The following is an 18,622-nucleotide window of genomic DNA, read 5'->3' on the forward strand; positions in this document are numbered from 1 at the left end:
AGTTTTGTCCTTTAAGTACTTTGTTGTGTGAATCTTGAAATATGTTATAAGGTGAAATATATTTGGTTGGTGCACTAGTTAATTTGTAGAGTGATGCCGTTAGTTTGTTTCTGTTTTCTGCTTTTAAATAGTATTTGTGTGATATTTCCGTTAGTCTATTTCTTAGTGTTGGTAAGTTGCTGATTTGATGTATATAATTTACTGGGGTGAATGATGGTAGACTGAATGCAGATCTTAGTATTTTATTTTGTTGAACTTGGATTTTCTGGAGTGTGTTATTTGACATATGTGAGTTGACATCCATACTCTATTAGTGGACGGATGTAAGCCTTGGATAATGGTGTTTAGTGAGCATTTCGAGTGTTTACTAGTTAGAGTCATTAAGTGTGAAATCCATTTTCTAATTGATGAGTGTATATTGTTAACATGTTTTTTCATGTTAGTTTTGTGTCGAAAGTGATGCCAAGGAATGTGATGTTTTTGCTCATGTTAATGGGCGTATTTCCGAGTGATAATTTTATTTTTTCTTGTTTTTTTTGTTGTTTTTTTAATTTCGTATGGAAGGTGATTGCTTGTGTTTTGGTTGGATTTAAAACTACTCTCCACTTGTTACTCCAGGTCGAGACGTTGTTCAGTGATTCTTGCACGCGAGACATGGCCATCACTGGGTTTCTGGAGGTGTTCCAGATAGCGAAGTCGTCTGCGTATTGTGAATTATGCGTGTATGTTAAATTGGGGAAAGGTATGTCACTGACGAAAATAATATATAGAAGTGGAGAAAGGACTGATCCTTGGGGCACTCCTGCAGTTATATTGAATGATTTTGATATAGTTTTGTTGACTTTTACTTGTGCTGTTCTATCTGTTAGAAAATTTGATACCCATTTAACTATGGTAGGGTTTATCTTTAGGTGGTTTAGTTTGTATTTGATGTCATTGTGCCAAACGCTGTCAAATGCTTTTTTGACATCTAGGAATACACCAATGGTTACTTGGTTGTTGTTAAAAGCTTTATAGACTGATTCGGTGAGTCGTGTGAGGTGATCAGTTGTTTGCCTGTTTTTCCTGGAGGCATTTTGGGATTCTGGAAGGATGTTATTTGTCTCACAAAAGTGGAGAAGACGGTTGGAGATAACCCTCTCCATCAGTTTGCCAAGGCAGCTTAACAGACTGATTGGTAGTGTGTGTGCAGGTGTTGTCAGTCTTTTATAGTGTTTTGGTGGGTTGTGGAGAGTGTGTTATGATTGGTTGCATTATCGCTGTTTCTCTGATTGGAGGAGAGAATTCCTGTAGATTCAACCAATGGCAGCCACAGGCTACTCACCTCTAATCCGGAATTTCTGTTCAGTGAAGGTTTAATGGTATTTATATAAAATGATTCTTTCATTTTACTTGTCTTCCAGAATTTGTCTATGTCGACAATTCTAGTTTTCTCACAGTTTATTCTGTGTCTAATTGACGTGACGTGCTCTGCAATGGCTGAATTTTGTGTTTTCATGAGTCTTGTACTGTATTTATGTTCTTTTATTTTTGTCGCGAGTTTCCTTCCCATTTCTCCAATGTATATATCGTTGCAGGAACACGAAATTTCATAGATGACGTTTTTGAGATTTAGGTTGTGATTAAACGTAACTAGAAATAAACTGATTATTATTTTGTAAGATCGTATTTATCTTGACAGGATTCTGCAGAAAGCTTACCTTTTTCAAAACCTGTGAAAAGTTTATAACGAGGGATCCACTGGTAGAAAATAAAGCTTGGAAATGGTTTAAATTGATAATAAGAAAAACATCTTTTAGTTATTTTATTATCTTTTCAAGTCCTCTCTAAACTATATTAAAATCTATGTAAATTGAACTAAAAAGCCACAATGGTGTGGCAACACCTGGAAATCAACTAAAATTTGTAGTATCATGCTTTGTTTGTTTGGTTTTGAATTTTGCACAAAGCTACACGCCAGCTATCTGCGCCAGCCGTCCCAAACTTAGCAATGTAAGACTAGAAGAAAGGCAGCTAGTCATCATCCCTCATCGCCAACTCTTACCAACGAATAGTGGATTGATTGTACCATTATAACGACCCCACGGCCGAAAGGGCGCGCATGCTTGGTGTGACGGGGATTCGAACCCACGAGCGCCTTAACCCCTTGGCCATGCCGGACCAGTATCATACTAGACCAGCAATAAAGGTACTAATACATACTGAGATATTTTGATTTTTTCAACATAAATAGTTCTTTTTTAATTCTAGTCTTCAATTATTTATTCGTGCGTTTGTAGAAATGTTGCTCATAAATTCAGATTTGGTTTACTAGGTGAAGGCTTTGAACGTTTGATTTTTATATATTTTTTTTTCAATATGAGAACGATGCATGCTCCCTTATTCTTTGTCGGAGATTCATTGTAACATTTTGAATTGATAAGACGAATATATTTATAAATATAATGTAAAGATGTATCTCAGAACAATTGATATGGGTATTAACACTTTTACCAAAATAAAGCAGGAAACAACGTTTCAACCTTCTTAAGTTTGCAAACTCTCATTGTTAACCTGGAGATGACTTAAGTTTATCTTTCAAGGAATTTGCACAAGGAAAAGAAGAGTCTGAAGGTACTTTGAAATTATTCAAGAAAAAATTGGTAGTGTGTAATATTATCATAGTACAACAACTCCTGACTCTTTTCACAAGCACAAAGAAACTGTAATGTTTCAACCAGAAAAATAAACTTTTTTATATCTTTTTGTCAGCATTTCCGGCCCAAAGTTTACGTTTTGATTAAGTCTCTTAAATTGCGAACAAAGCGTTATGCCCAGCCATTATTATGCAAGAGTCTTTCTTTGATATGTTATTTAGCTTTTGTGTAGTAAATCTAAAGGATAATAATAAACGATTTTTACATTTTTCTGTAACTAACTGGTACATTTATGTTTTAATGTCTGATGAAAATAATCCGTCAATACTAGTCGTAGATTTTTATCTTTTTTTTTTCTCATCGTGTGTTTTGTGTGTTTTCTTACAGCAAAGCCACAAAGGGCTATCTGCTCAGCCCACCGAGGGGAATCGAACCCCTGATTTTTCTCAGCGAGGAACCTTATTGTGTATTATAATGGTTTAAACGTATTTTTTTGTAATTTCAAAATAAAAAATTAGAAAAACTAAATTAAAATTATTGACTTAAAAACACAAAATCGCCAGACATTAAACTATTTGGGATTAAGATCTTTACGAAAAAGAAGATAAGTAGATAAATATGCACGTGTGTGTTTATTGATCAAAGATTAATAAAAAAATTGTGTTAAAAGAATCGACCACGTCACGTGCAGCTGTATAAAAACAACTACTAGCTTTATTCTTAGAAACTTGTGTCTATTGTAAATGTCTTCACTTTCTGTCAAAATTTGTTTCAGTGTGTTACCATTAACGTTTATTTTTTTGTTCCATTTTGAGGATAGTTTCAAATGAAATCTGTTAAGTATTATAATTTATTTCTGACAAGTCTCCAATTTATTATATTACCGTAGCTGACCAACAATACTATATTACTGTGTCTTGACTAAATTTACATCAATTACACGAGATTCTCGAACGTTCAACAATATTCAAAGATATGCTAGTGTTTTCGTAAAATGTATATTATTGATTCTTACTATCGAGAATCTTCTGCAAATGTCGAGAACAGGCGGAACTCACGTAATACACACCCATCAATTTACACCAACTACATGAAACTGAAACAAACGCAGATATTAAAATAAATGTATAACAGTAAATTCGTTACAAATCCTACTGTGTACATGGTATATTGATCTGCTTTTATCTTGCACACAATATTAAGATTATTTTGTCGGTACTCCTTCTGTGATACTTTACACGTCTATAATTTCTGTGTGATATAAACATATTTACTTTCTGCAGTAAGGAAACTAAAGCTATAAAACTTTCAGATGGATATTCATTTCAATTATAGTTTGTTTTTACTGTTACTATGTAACTAATAAATTACATTTTAAAACTGATTGTTATTAATGCTTGTTTGTTTTTTGAATTTCGCGCAATCCTACACGAGGGCTATCTGCCCAACCTTCCCTAATTTAGCAGTGTAAGGCTAGAGGGAAGGTAGTTAGTCATCACCACCCACCGCCAACTCTTAGGCTTCTCTTTTACCAACGAATAGTGGGATTCACCGTCACATTATAACGCTCCCACGGCTAAAAAAGGGCGGGCATGTTAGTGTGACGGGGATTCGACCCCGCGACACTCTGATTACGAGTCGAGCGCTTCAACAACCCGGCCATGCCGGGCCTTTTTAATGCTAAATTCATCTTCGCTCATCTCTTCGGAGAGAACTCAGTGTAATTAAACTAACCCTGTTGAGTTTATACATGTGGACTTCTCGTTCGACACTCATGGTGATTTCTTAGCTCATACATAAATAGCAAAAACTGTACCACACATATCAGAGAAGATTTATGACATTTCTTTGTAAAATCGTCCTCAAACCATAATGTCAGAATAAAGATAATTAAATGATCACAATAGTGCTGTTTAAAAATAATTAAAATAAATGTTATCAAAACCAGTAATATGTAACTTATAGAATCTCTTAACTGTTAGTAAAGTAATATTCGATTAAAATGTATATTTATGCATATTTCCATGAAACGACCGTCAGACGGCGCTAGGACCAAAAACATAATCACACCAGGTACTATCGAAATCAGAAATATGAAGCTTATAAAATTCAGTTTCTTATTGTAACTAAAATAATGTTCAAATAAATTATAAATTTATGCACACGACCATGAAATGACCATGAGATGGTGCTAGGATCAAAAATAAAATCTGACCGAAATAGATCTGGGTTTCTCTTTTTTTCTTTTCTTTTTTTTAACTGAGTTAGAATTTCGTTACATAAGTATGAAGGTGTGTAAAAGAGGCAATGTTTCAAGCCACAAGTTCTAATATGTTATCGGGAAGTTTTGTAATTACAATATACAATAATCTCAGGCAGTTATATTTTTTTCTCATTTATTGAGTCTTCAGTTATTTACTCATATGCTAGGTATGTCGGCGTGTTTTAATTTTATATTCGTTTTATAAAGCACGTTAACATAGTGGTTGCTATGATAACGATGCTTCAGATATCAGCACATTTACTGAATGCTCGCTAATGAGATATTAGCACAATTACTGAATACTCGCTAATTCTTGTTTGTTGTTTTATATCAACGTACACTGGCACGAGGAACTTAAGAAAGCGAAAAAAGTGTTTATTTCCACGAATCGCCACACTTTATGAGCCTCATAAAGCATATAAATTCTTTGGACGTTCAAATACGCCGTAATCAAAAAACTTCGTAACAGGCATCAAGTGATGGTAACTATGTGGATCATATTAATAATGAGACCTCTATATCAATACGCAGGTATAGCACAGAACAAAATGTCTCATGTGATAAACGAGCAACCATGTACAGTTACAAACATCATACCTACTCAATGGTTTCAATTTATCTTAAAGTTTAACGCATAGATATATTGCAGTTAATGCACAAACTGTTATGTTAAAACGGCTTTGTTAATAATCTGAAAACACTGTGTGACTGGCTAGTATATTTTTATTTCTTTTTTTGCAAAAGCGTGCTATAATTAAAAGACCAATTATTATGTACCAGAAGCAGTTGCAACAATAACTGTTTGAAAGTTTCAAATGCTTTTCCTCCTGTTATCCTGTGGATAAAAACTTTGATAAATATTCTTATACAGATGCTGCTAATTGTAGTGTTAGAGGTTGCTGGACTCGGCATGGCCAAGCGGTTAGGGCGCTCGACTCGTAATCTGAAGGTCACACCAAACATGCTCGCACTTTCAGCCGTGGAGCGTTATATTATGACGGTCAGTCCCACTATTCGTTGATAAAAGAGCAGCCCAACAGTTGACGGTGGGTGGTAATGACTAGCTACCTTCCTTCTAGTTTTACACTACTAAATAAGGGATGGCTAGCGCAGATAGCCTTCATGTAGTATAACACGAAATTCAAAAAACAAACAAGTGGCACAGCAGTATTTCTGCTATCTATTATTGTTTCAGTGGAGCAACACCTGAAAACATCCAAAAATATAGAAAACATATATAAGACCCGTAATAGACTATGCAGCTCTAACATGGATTAATGTAAGCAAAGAACAATTGAAATCCAAATTATAATTATTACAAAATACACTACTTACGACAGCATATAGAGTATCTAGAATCACCTCTTCACAGTTTATGCATAAATATTCAAACACACAAACAATAGCAGATAGATTCCTACATAGAATAATAAAATATTTTGATAAAAATTAGAGAAAAAATGAGCTATTATGCAAACTCTACAAGTACTGCGTATATGATGAAGATGGTCCCAAGCACCTCTCCCCGATTAATTTATATATTCGAGCATTAAGAAAAAAATATTAAATAATTAAAAAAGGAAAAAATAATAAATAATATATACATAAAAATAATAATTAAGTACTAAAATGAAAAGAGGCCGCCTATGAGCAAGACTATGAGTAAAGAACAGTTGGTGCAAGATACATTGGCATTGCCCTGATAGAGACCTTAGTAAATGCGGGTTACTCTGGCTCTCATGTAGTAATTATTAATATACTAAACAGTTCACACCAACAAAGAAAAGGAAGGAGAAAGAGATCAAGTGCACCTGACCCTCCTGGGTATATACACCTAAACAACCAGAGAAAGTATTTCTGCAGCCTTAAAAGCTACTTTAAGTTTCAATACCATGGTGGGAAGAGCACAGATACGCCATTGTGTAGCTTTGAGATTAACTACAAACAAACAAACTCATCCAATCTACATCAAGGAGAAAAAGGAAGTAAAAAAAAATTGGAATGGAATTTTTCCTGAACTAATCAATACATAAATAAGACCAACATAGTAATTATCTTCAAAATAAATCATATTAAACACCTTCAAAGTGCATCATACCAACTATCTTTAAAGCATGTTATACTAAATACCTGCAATGTGTATCATACTAAGTACACCTTTGTGCAAATTAATTGAAACAAATGGTCATTTTACAATATTTTCAGCATGGTGGCCGGTGTTGGCTCACTGGACCCGCTGATTTCCTTTAATAGTTATTTTTTTCACACAGACGGCGTCATGAGCTGTGTTTTGCAGTACGGTCGATCTATTTTTGGGATATATGACGGAAATTTGAGGAATATTACGTCATTTGAAATTGCGTTAGAAGGGCAAGGAGACCAGTCAAAAAACAACTTCTTACCAACTCAATGAAGAAAAAACGGTATCAAATACAAGAACTAGACGCAAGAACAATGGAGGAAGGTGTTATTCAGTGACGAGACTCATTTCTTCGTACAGGGTCAAAGAAGTCTGTATGTTTGCAGATCTCCAGGTGAGAAAGTTCGAGAGTCTCTCATCAGTCAGTTCGTAAAACATCCCTTAAAGAAGATGTTTTGGGGCTTTTTCAACTACTATGGCGTCGGAGGCTTACATATCGTAGAAGGTATGATGCGAGGACCAGAGTACATCGAAGTTTTGCAGAGAAGAGTCGTTCCAGAATTGAAAAAGAGATTTTCAGATGGAACTGGCATTTTTCAGCAAGATCTGGCTCCGTGCCACACATCGAAACTTGTGAAGAATTTTATGACTACGACGCGAATAAAGGGCCTGAACTGGCCTGGAAACACTCTGGACTTAAATCCTGTTGAAAATCTTTGGGCGATTTGCAAAAAAAGACTTCGGGGAAAAGACTGTGCTACGAAAGATAAGCTAATTGAGGCCATAATTGAGGTGTGGTACCGCGATCCAAAAATTAGTAAATATTTCAGTCAACTCGTGGACTCGATGCCAAAACATATAATCACAACAAAACCTTTTGTTCAGAATAGATTAACTATGTTGCAATGATGTTACCAGATTGTATGCAAGAATACAGATAAGAAGGAAACTTTGGGTAGTAGACGAGATAAGGTTGCCCAAACAACGTATAAAAGTTAGTACGTTAACATAAGAAGCTCTCTTAGGGTTCAAGGAGATGTCGGTTAAGAAGGCGTTTTGTACTTCACCCTTGTGGGTAAGCTAAAGAAATCTGAATATTTTGTGTTCGTTTTATTAGATAGATTTTTTTGTTACCATATGATTTAGATAATACACTACATTAGTAGGTGTTTGATTGTTTCTAATAATAAGTCCCTTAACAACAGTATTACGAGTTATTAGTGAATTTGTGGTGTACAAGCCTCAATTAAATATTAAGTTAAAAGTAATTCTTGATGACGAGAAACCCACTTGAAATAAAAATGTATCTAAGAACGGTTGTTACGGGTATTAACACATTTTTATTGATAAGGATAGAACAACGTTTCGACCTTCCTAGGTCATCTCTCTCTCTCTCTGTAGGTGTTTGGGTATATAAATTTTGTATACCTGGAAGGGTCTGGTGCACTAGACCTCTTCCTCCTTCCTTCCTTTTCACTGTTAGAGTGGACTTGTTAGTATATAAGTAAATACACGAGGGCCAGAATGATGAACATAACTCAGGCCCTTTTCAGGGCATTGTCCATGTATATTGTACTTTCAAATTATCTAAGTCTATAACACAAGTGGCCTGTTTTATTTTAGCACTAGTATATACATGTATATATATATATATATTATTATTATTATTTTATTGATTTTTTTCATACTTAATTTTAACTTAATGATCTAATGTATAAATTAATTTGGGAGAGGTGTTTGGACTCTATCATATATGCAATACCTGTCTAGTTTGCATAACAGCTCATTTTTTCTACAATTTTTATCTAAATATTTTATTGTACTATGCAGAAGTCTATCTGGTATTGTTTGTGTATTAGAGTATTTGTGCATGAACATTGGTTTTAGGTACCCTATATGCTGTTGTAATTAATGCATTCTCTAATGTTTGTAGTTTGGTTTGCAGTTGTTTCTTTACATTAATCCATGCAGGAGCTGCATAGTTTACTACTGGTCTTATATATGTTTTGTATATTTTAAGGATGTTTTCAGGTTTTGTTCCATGAATTTTTTTCCAGTTAAACTCCTATCATAGTTTATTCGTCACCAAATTTTAGTTTTTATGTTATTTACGTGTTTTATCCAAGTAAGTTTAGAATCATATGTTAACCCTAAACATTTTGAAGAAGTTTGGAGAAGCTCTCCGTTTATGTAGATCTGGGGTTGAACTTTTTGATGTTTTGTTGATATTGAAAATATCATTAATTGTGTCTTCGCTGTGTTTATTTTAATTCTATGTTTTTGGCAGTATTCACTTAATCAGTTTAGTTGTGGTTGTAAGTTAGTGGCTGCTATTTCTGGTGTAGGGGCACATTTCTAGATTGCTACATCATGAGCGAACTGTGACGCGTATCCATGGTTTGGGTCTTTAAGTGGCATATTATTTACATACATGATAAAGAGAATAGGACTAACCACCCCTGCTTGAGGGACGCCAGCTTCTGGAGTGAAGAACACCGAGAAAGTTCCCTCTACATTCATTCAACATTTTCTATTTTCCAAAAAGTTAGATAACCAGCAAATAATTCCTCGCGATAGTCCCATTTCGTACATACGGAACCATTGTGCCATACAGTGTCGAATGCTTTCTCGATATCGAGGAAGCAAGCGCAATGCATTTTATTCTTTTTTATTATTCGTTCAAGAATTTTATTTACACAGTTGGTCAGGCTGATTGGTCGATAACTATTTGCCTTATTAGCTGGTTTTCCTTCTTTGTAGAACATTAATATATTATCTTTCTTCCAAGAAACTGGGATGTATCCAGAGTAGAAAAATAAAATAAAGATAGCTAATAGGTGGTCAAATAATTTTGGAGTGCCCTTTTTGAGGAGAATTGTTTGTATGCTGTTATTTATTAGTGATTTGTTTTTTGAGTTCTTGATTGCCCGTTGCTCCAAACATGCTCGCCCTTTCAGCCGTGGGAGCGTTATAATGTAAAGGTCAATCCCACTATTCGTTGGTAAAAGAGTGGCCCAATAGTTGGCGGTGGGTGGTGATGACTAGTTGCCTTTTCTCTAGTCTTACACTGCTAAATTAGGAACGGCTAGCACAGATAGCTCTCGAATAGCTTTGTGCGAAATTCAAAAATACAAATACAGTTCTTGATTGCTTGTTTAAGTTCAGTTGATGTGAATTTTTTTGGTGAACAATAGAGTATTATAGTTATAAGTATTATCAGTGGTATTATTAATAATATTGATTGGAAACTATGGGTTGTATTATTCTATGTTATTTGTTACATGGTTGTTTACTTTGTTGTAGAAATAGTTGTTCATATCTGGGTCATTATATGTTTTGTTGTTGATGTCTAGAGGCTTCTGCTTTTTCTTTGTTGGTGCTCGCTAAGGTGTTGTTATGTTCCAGTTTAGGGTATTTTCTTGAAGTGGCTTCATTGTGAATCTTTTCAGGTGCGACCAAAAATTGGAAGGTCATCTTCAGGTCAATAAAGAGAGAATTTGAATGTGACTGTTGATAGACACATGCCTTAGGGACGAGAGTATAAACTTGTACAGGATTGTTAGGGGTGTTGCAAGTGGATTTTACGTTATTAATTAGTATAAGTATAAAGGTGTTCCTTTATATTGTTTTAATTTTGGTTTTAGTTACTGTATAAGTTGGGCTACTTTGATTTTGTGTTTATTTATATTTGTTTTCCTACTTAATACTTGGTGTCTTCTATGGTTATGTTGTGTTTATTTAATTTGCAGTGTTCAGAAACATGTGAACGTGTTTTTTTTTTTTTTGTTCTTTGAATTTGGTTTTCATTTTTCTGTTTGTTTCTCAAATATAGAAGTCGTGGCAGTTGTTGCATTGTATTTTATAAATTATGTTGGTGTTGTGTTTGTCAATGTAGTTTTTGCATAGTTTTGTATCTGTTGTTTAATAAATTTGGTGTTTACTGGAATGTTGTGTTTTGTAATAACTTATTTGCAAATGTTGGTTATTTTTTCGCTGATGTTAGGGAACATATGGTATGCAGCAGCATAAGGTTTTGTAGTTTGTTGTATCTTGGGATTTATTGTTGTTGGTCTAGGTGTGTGCGTATAATTTTTCCTACGGTTTTTTGAGGAAATTTGTTGATGTTGATGAATTGTTGTTTCATTATGCTGATTTCATCATTAAATTTATTGGGTGAGCATAGTTTTATGGCTGTGTTTATTTGGTTTCTTAATATGTTGAGTTTTTGTTTTGTTTCATGTGCTGAGTCCTAGAGAATGTATAATCCAGTATGGGTGATTTTTCTGTGGATTTCTGGTTTGAATTGTGTATGAGTTCTAGTGATTTTGAGGTTTAAAATTCTATTTGGTTAGTTTTTTGTGTTCACTGGTGAACTTAATGTTAAGATGTATCGAGTTAACGAGATTGAAAAACCTAAGTGTGTGTTCTGTAGATGTGAATCCAGGAATTGTATCATCAACATACCTGTACCAGTATAGTGGTGGGTGTAAGGCTGAATTGAATGCTTGAGATTCAATCTGTGTTATAAAAATGTTGACTAGAACTGGTTACGTGGGATTCCCCATACTTGGGCCATTTATTTGTAGGTAGTTATGGTTATTGAACATAAAGCTAGTTGTGGTGGTAGTGAATTCCATAAGGGTTGCTGAGGGAGTGTATCAATGGGTTGAAGTCTTGGATATAAAGTGTTAAGGTTATCTTGCAGGCTTCAGTTGTTGGGACTTCTGTAAATAGTAAGATTACATCGAAACTGGTCATTAAGGCTTTATAATTTAGTCGATTAAGATTAGACTTGAAATTAAAAGAGTATTTGAAAAAGGAGCCGGCTGATGTTACATATTTAGAAAATGCCCACGCTATATATTTACCGAGGTTGTAGTTAAATGATTCGTAGGTTGACATTACGAGTTGTAGTGGACAATCAGGTTTGTGAGTGCCGTATAGTTGTGGTGTGCATGAGTTGGTCTTTCTTAGGTAAAAATAAATGTTTTCTGAAATTATGCTGGTTTTATTATTTGTTGTAGTGTTTTGTTTAACTGGTTTTCATGTGTTTTTGTTTGATTTGTGTTTATTAATTTAAATTTGTTTGTATCTGACACGATGTTGTTTATTTTTTGAATTATTCATTTGTGTTCATTGTAACTATAGCATTGCCTTTATCTGCTTTTAGAATTTTGATGTTGTTGTCTTGTTTTAAGTTGTTTATAGAATTATTATCTTTTTGTATGAGGTTATTTTTATATTTATTTTCTGTAAAATTATGTTGATAGTTTTATATGAAAATTCTTTGAGAATTTTTTGTTTGTTTGTTTGGGAATTTCGCACAAAGCTACTCGAGGGCTATCTGTGCTAGCCGTCCCTAATTTAGCAGTGTAAGACTAGAGGGAAGGCAGCTAGTCATCACCACCCACCGCCGACTCTTGGGCTACTCTTTTACCAACGAATAGTGGGATTGACCGTCACATTATACACCCCCACGGCTGGAAGGGCAAGCATGTTTAGTGAGACGCGGACGCGAACCCGCGACCCTTGGATTACGAGTCGCACGCCTTACGCGCTTGGCCATGCCAGGCCCTTTCTTTGAGAAAGTTGTTTAAGGTGCTGTTTTGAGGTGTTTCAGAAAAATAGATGTTTTCGGGTTTTCCTGGAAAGATAGGATGTTGATTGCTGGTAGAATCATTATCGAAGTTGTCTTCTTTATGGTGGTTGTTTTTCGTTGTTTCGTTGGTATTTTCGGTTTGTCTAGAGTGGATCACCAGTCTTCTAGCTAGGTCTTCCAGGCACGCTTTCATTTCGATGGATGGAATATTTCTAGGTGTTACTGCGAAGTTGAGTCCTTTGTTGAGTAAATGTATTTCTTCATTGCTTCATTGTCGGTCGTATCTGTTAATTACAAGGTTTTTTGGTAGTTCGTCGTTATGGCGTCTTTTATGTTTGTTTTTTTGTTGAATGACTCCATGAATGTCTTGTTAAATGCAGCAGGCTAGTTGATAGTCAACATTATTTTTTTGTTTCTGTAGGTCATTTAGTTCTTTATATTTCGAGTTTAACATGGTTTTAGTAGTTTTTTCTGTAAATTATGGATAATGTTTGTACACTGGGTAAAGTTCTTCGATAGTTTTATCTTCACAAAATTATTGATTAGTTTTTCCTTTCTGCACTGTTGAATAAAATAAATGTCATTTCTTCTATTGATGATTTTTGATTTAAGTTTCTTAGTTTCGTTAGGATTGCACGAGCGTGTAATAATAATTAATAGCCATAACAACCATTTTGAGATACACTATTTTGTTAAAAGGTCCTTTATTTATAAAACCTCAATGTTTCACAATGTAGGGGTAACCTCTTCGCTTGTTTTAAGGCCTAGCATGATCAGGTGGTTAGGGCGCTCGACTCGCAGTCTAAGAGCCACGGCTTTGAATCCCTGTCACACCAAACATGCTTGCCGTTTCAGCTGTGGGGGCGTTATATTGTGGAGGTCAGTCCCACTATTCGTTGGTAAAATAGTAGCCCAAGAGTTAGCTGTGGGTGGTAACGACTATCTGTTTCCATCTAGTCTTACACTGTTAAATTAGGGACGGCTAGCACAGATAGCCCTCGAGTAGCTTTGTGCGAAATTCCAAAAACAAACAAATCTACCTATATTAATGTCGGGTTATAGTATTGTAATTTGCTACTTTATTCATTGTTGAAGTGGTATATTGATAAGCTTTTCATTAATGATAATATCACTAATGTGATTTGTTATTTAATTGCTGCCCCCCGCTAGTACAGCGGTATGTCTCCGGATTTACAATGCTAAAATCCGGGGTTCTATTCCCCTTGGTGGGCTGAGCAGATAGCCCTTTGTGGCTTTGCTATAAGAAAAAACACACACATTTAATTGCTTACTGAGTACATTTAATTACTCTTGTGAACTTTTGTTGTATGACGTGAGGGAAATTATTTTTTTTTGTCTTTAGGTTTTTCTGTTGTTTTTTTAAGTTTTTCATATACCTTGATTTGACATTATTGTTTAAAAGCCTACATATTTTTATTAAATTCTAATACGATGTGACCCGATAAGGCCAGTTGGTTAGAACGCTGGACTCGTAATCTAAGGGTCGCGGGTTCGCATCCTCGTTACACCAAACATGCACGCTATTTTAGCCGTGGGGGCGTTATAATATTACGACCAATCCATAAATTCCAAACTCTAACCTTCTCATCACTTATGAGTGCCAACTTCAATGTTATTAAAAACCAAGATTTGTCATACACTTTTGTACGAACTTTGTGATGTTTCCCGTATTTCCCAACATCAGATTTCTAAATAAGAGTTCCATAATATATTGTAGGATCTCCAGACATCGTGGTACACAGACTGGCCAGATTTAACGCCATGTTTCCAACAGACTATTCTTATATATGTACCTTGTGGCTTTCTGTGGCTGGCTGTTCCAGTGGAGCTCTTCAGAACCAGACGTATGAAGGATTGGAACCCTCCGTGGACCTTACTGAATATAGTGAAATTTGTAAGTTATTTGTATAATTATAAAACCAAAACAGTAAAACTTACAAAACTTGACATTGCAAATTTCCATAATAATTCTTCTGATAGGAGAGGTTCAAACTATTTGTACTTTTAATAAAGCTGTGTGTAAAAAATGATATACACATTGTTAACAGTAGAGTTTGTGTAATATGTAAATCACAGAATGTTTGTACTCTGGACAAAACAGTGTGATAAAGACGGCATGTCCATTGTTGACAGCAGAGTTTGATCAATATCAGACAGGTGGTAGGTAGAACTGCCTATGTAGGGATGGTACAGATTGCTTATCAAAATGGCATTTTAAATATTTCCTCAACAAGTTGTCATAATGTTACAAGACTGTACAGTATTACCTGTTAAAACATTATTTCTATCATGACTAAATCACAAGTTCTGAGATTTTCTGTAAACACCACAGCAAAAAGTTTGAATTTCTTCTTCTTCTTTCTTCTGCTACTTTTTTTATTGTCTTCTACTGAGAGGTACATCTACAGACTTCTACTGCTAGAAACCTGGTTGTTTTAACAACGTCTTTTTTAATACATGATAAATCAAAAACCAAAAAAATTGTGTCAACCAAATTCACTAGAAGTAGCATAGTCTCAAAGAGTGTGTACATTTTTATAAGTGCTGTTAACTAGCAGTAATTTAAAAAAAAATACATACTTGTAGTGTAGACAATGTTATTATTACCCCCTAAAGTTAGTTCTTTTACAGACATTTGGTGTCTCTTTAAAAATCTTAAGTACATGGTGAAACAGGAAACACCAACCAATAATATATAAATAATAAATATTACAGTTGGAACCTCACTGTATTTAGAACTTGGTTATCAATACAACCTATCTATGTCTATTGAAACTCTGTATTAAAAACAAGTAAAGAAAAACTTTTAAAAAAGGAACAACTAATATCAGTCTTCGAAAAACAATGCAAACTATTTTTTTTAGATTCTTTGAAGACGTTACTGCTTACATAAATGAGGATTAAGGTATAGATTTGATATTTAAGAATTTTCAGAAAGCATTTAACAAGGTTTTACATAAAGGGTTATGTTAACACAAGTATCAAACATTTAAAAATATTTTTACTTGGAAATTGCCCCTTCATCTCTCAAGTGGTTCAGCAGTATGTTTCTGGATTTATGCCACTAGAAATCACGTTTTGATACCCATGGTGGGTAGAGCACAGATCACCCTTTGTGTAGCTTTGTGTTTAATAACAAACAGTTCCTTTGGAAATTATGCTAAAAATATCGGGATCATTATAAAATATCATTTTTAGATCTTTTTTTGAATGCAACATTGCTGTAGTACAGCTGGAATTAATAATTTCAAACTAAGTTGTGAAATGTGTTGTGCAAGTGTGACCTTGACATTGGATAGTTGCTCACTAATAATACAGTGAATATACATACAAAATACATATTTATCCAGAGTTGGCATGCTACTCTTCTCTCTCTCATTTCAATAACATTAGTAGATTTTTGAGAACCTATGTGATAGTAGATAAACTCAGTTATCCAAAAATTGTTTAATCATGAAGTCTATATGTTCAAGAGAGGTCCAGTTCAGACTGTACTTTGATTAATGTGTTTAGAACTGAATATTCATCACTGAAAATTTTTCTTCACTTCACTGATCTTGTGTAGGTTCAACATTTGTGGTGTTGGTATCCACCAGCTTGGCTCACAAGTGACTTACTTTCTTGAGCTGTGATAAAGGGGTTGCTCTCTATAGTCACTCGCCTTCTTCTTGGTTGTTGAGGGCTCAAGCTTTGGTCCATGTGGCAGCCATCTCCTGGCACTGTCATTTGTACAGAAGAATTTAATCAAGCATTGGTGGTTTATTTAATTGGAAGTTGCACCACAGATTTTCCTTGAGTCTGATTATGTGTTTTGTTGATGATACTTTACTTCCATAGTTTGGATAGTAGTTGCTCCAGCTATTAATGCTGATAACCCCTCATTAACGGCATAGACCCTTGGATGCGGTATAAGCTTGCCTGCATTTTTATGGTAGTGGTGGTAACTGTTGCAAAAGCTTCATGTCTGGTGGCTGGCATTGTTTGGGTTCTCATTTCATTCCAACCCTTGTGGAGTTTAGTTGGCCTTTGAAAGGAATTAAGCTCTGGACTGGTTTATTTAGATTTTAAATTGAAAGTGTTCTTACATGTGTTGGTTTGAAAATGTGAACACATTTATTACTAGCAGTGCATGGAACTATTGTACCATTTGATGGGACAATTCATGATGAAATACTCTTTTTTTCTAGACAACACTGGTGCAGTCTTTGCTGATATCAGTTTTATTGGAATGATCTGCTACTATGCTGCAAGGAGGCTTTGCTCCTCCAGAGTCGATGAAGCTGTAGTTGATTTGTACATTCAGGACCTGTCACTGTCAATAGCAACTGCTCTGTATTAATTAAAAGACAAAAACAATGTTTTTTTTCTCTCTCTCTTTTTATGTACGTGTGTGTGCCTATATATGGTAACTGGATGGTCGTTTTTCATTGAATGTTTGAGTTGATTAGTCTGCTGGCTTTCTTCTCTTGACATGTATTCTCATTAATCAATTCACTTTAGATCTAGAATATGAATGTTTAAATCCAAAATTTGTACTAAAAGAGAAATATCAGTCTTACATTTTGTGACAAGTGTTACGTGCGTGACTATTCATTTCCTTTAAAACAAGTCCCAGCATGGCCAAGTGGAGGTTAAGGCGTTCGACTCGTAATCTGAGGGTCACGGGTTTGAATCCCGGTCGAACCAAACATGCTCGCACTTTCAGCCGTGGGGGGCGTTATAATGTCACGGTCAATCCCACTATTCGTTGGTAAAAGAGTAGCCCAAGAATAGGTGATGGGTGGTGATGATTAGTTGCTTTCTCTCTAGTCTTACACTGCTAAATTAGGGACGGCTAGCACAGATACCCCTGGAGTAGCTTTGCGCAAAATTCAAAAACAAACAAAAAACAAACCATTCAAACATATGAAGAAGACCATAACCTCGAACTGTCATTTGTCTTACTACTTGGCTTTTATTAGTTGTCAACATCTATTATAATATTATTCAGTTTTATCTGCCCTGAAAATGCACGTGCATCATATTATATAAATGTGCATGCATGTATATTTCATTCAAATGATGTAAATGTACTTCAGTAAACGTTTTGCAAAAAATATATTAAAAGCTTATCAAAGCTTTCAAAAAAGGCCTAATGTTAAATTGTAGAATAACATTATCAGTTTATTTTATGTTAGTATTAAGTACGACGAAATTTAGCTCTAAATAAACTATATTTAATTTACAGTACTCATTTACTTCTTCATCGAATATTGGCCATACTTAAATGCTTAAGTAATGTTAGGCCTGAAACAATAGGTCTGATAATACTGCTATGAGACTTGAATCCTAATGGAACATTTTTTTTAATTTCGTGCAAAGCTATTCGAGGGCTATCTGCGCTAACCGTCCCTAATTTAGCAGTGTAAGACTATAGGGAAGGCAGCTAGTCATCACCACCTACCGCCAACTCTCAGGCTACTCTTTTACCAACAAATAATGGGATTGACCATAACATTATAACGCCCACGGCTGAAATGGCGAGCATATTTGGTGGAAGGGGATCTAATGGAAAAAGACTGGTAGTTAGGAAGCTGTTTTCTTTAATGATAGATTCTGAAATTATAATAAGCAGATTTCAAGGACAAGTAGTCTTTATCCTTTTAATAACACTGAACACATCGAATGCTATTTCTACTCAAAAGAAAAGTTCCCAATTAGACTTTCATATTCTATAACAATAAACAAGTCACAATGCTAGAAAAATTATATTTATGGTCTGTTACATATTTTAAGTTATATCGGACGATCCTCCAAGTTATATTATATATTACGATTGCAAATAGCCTGAAACTGAAGTAAATTGTTATTTGGATTTAGAAAATAATTAAATGTCGATGTGTATCAAATATATGATATTTCCCAAGTAAGATTGATGGACAGTTTTCTTTCTTAAAACAAATATATTTTCATATGAAAACAAT

General features: G+C 34.6%; 1 protein-coding gene across 4 annotated transcripts in view; it reads left to right on the forward strand.

Moving 5' to 3' along the window:
- The first annotated feature begins 7,874 nt into the window (after positions 1-7,874).
- Positions 7,875-18,622, forward strand: part of LOC143240279 (multidrug resistance-associated protein 1-like) — an 88,241-nt gene continuing 77,493 nt past the window's right edge. For 3 of the 4 annotated variants that reach the window (XM_076482470.1, XM_076482473.1, XM_076482472.1), the window contains exons 1-2: positions 7,875-8,114; positions 14,377-14,553. In XM_076482470.1, the coding sequence (XP_076338585.1) occupies positions 8,076-8,114; positions 14,377-14,553 (216 nt within the window). In that variant the 5' untranslated portion in view covers positions 7,875-8,075. Of the gene's footprint in view, positions 8,115-9,125; positions 9,165-14,376; positions 14,554-18,622 lie in introns of those variants that run through there. The other variant, XM_076482471.1, reaches the window with a different exon arrangement.

Source organism: Tachypleus tridentatus, chromosome 13 (genome assembly GCF_004210375.1).
Source record: "Tachypleus tridentatus isolate NWPU-2018 chromosome 13, ASM421037v1, whole genome shotgun sequence".
NCBI classification, from domain to species: domain Eukaryota; kingdom Metazoa; phylum Arthropoda; class Merostomata; order Xiphosura; family Limulidae; genus Tachypleus; species Tachypleus tridentatus.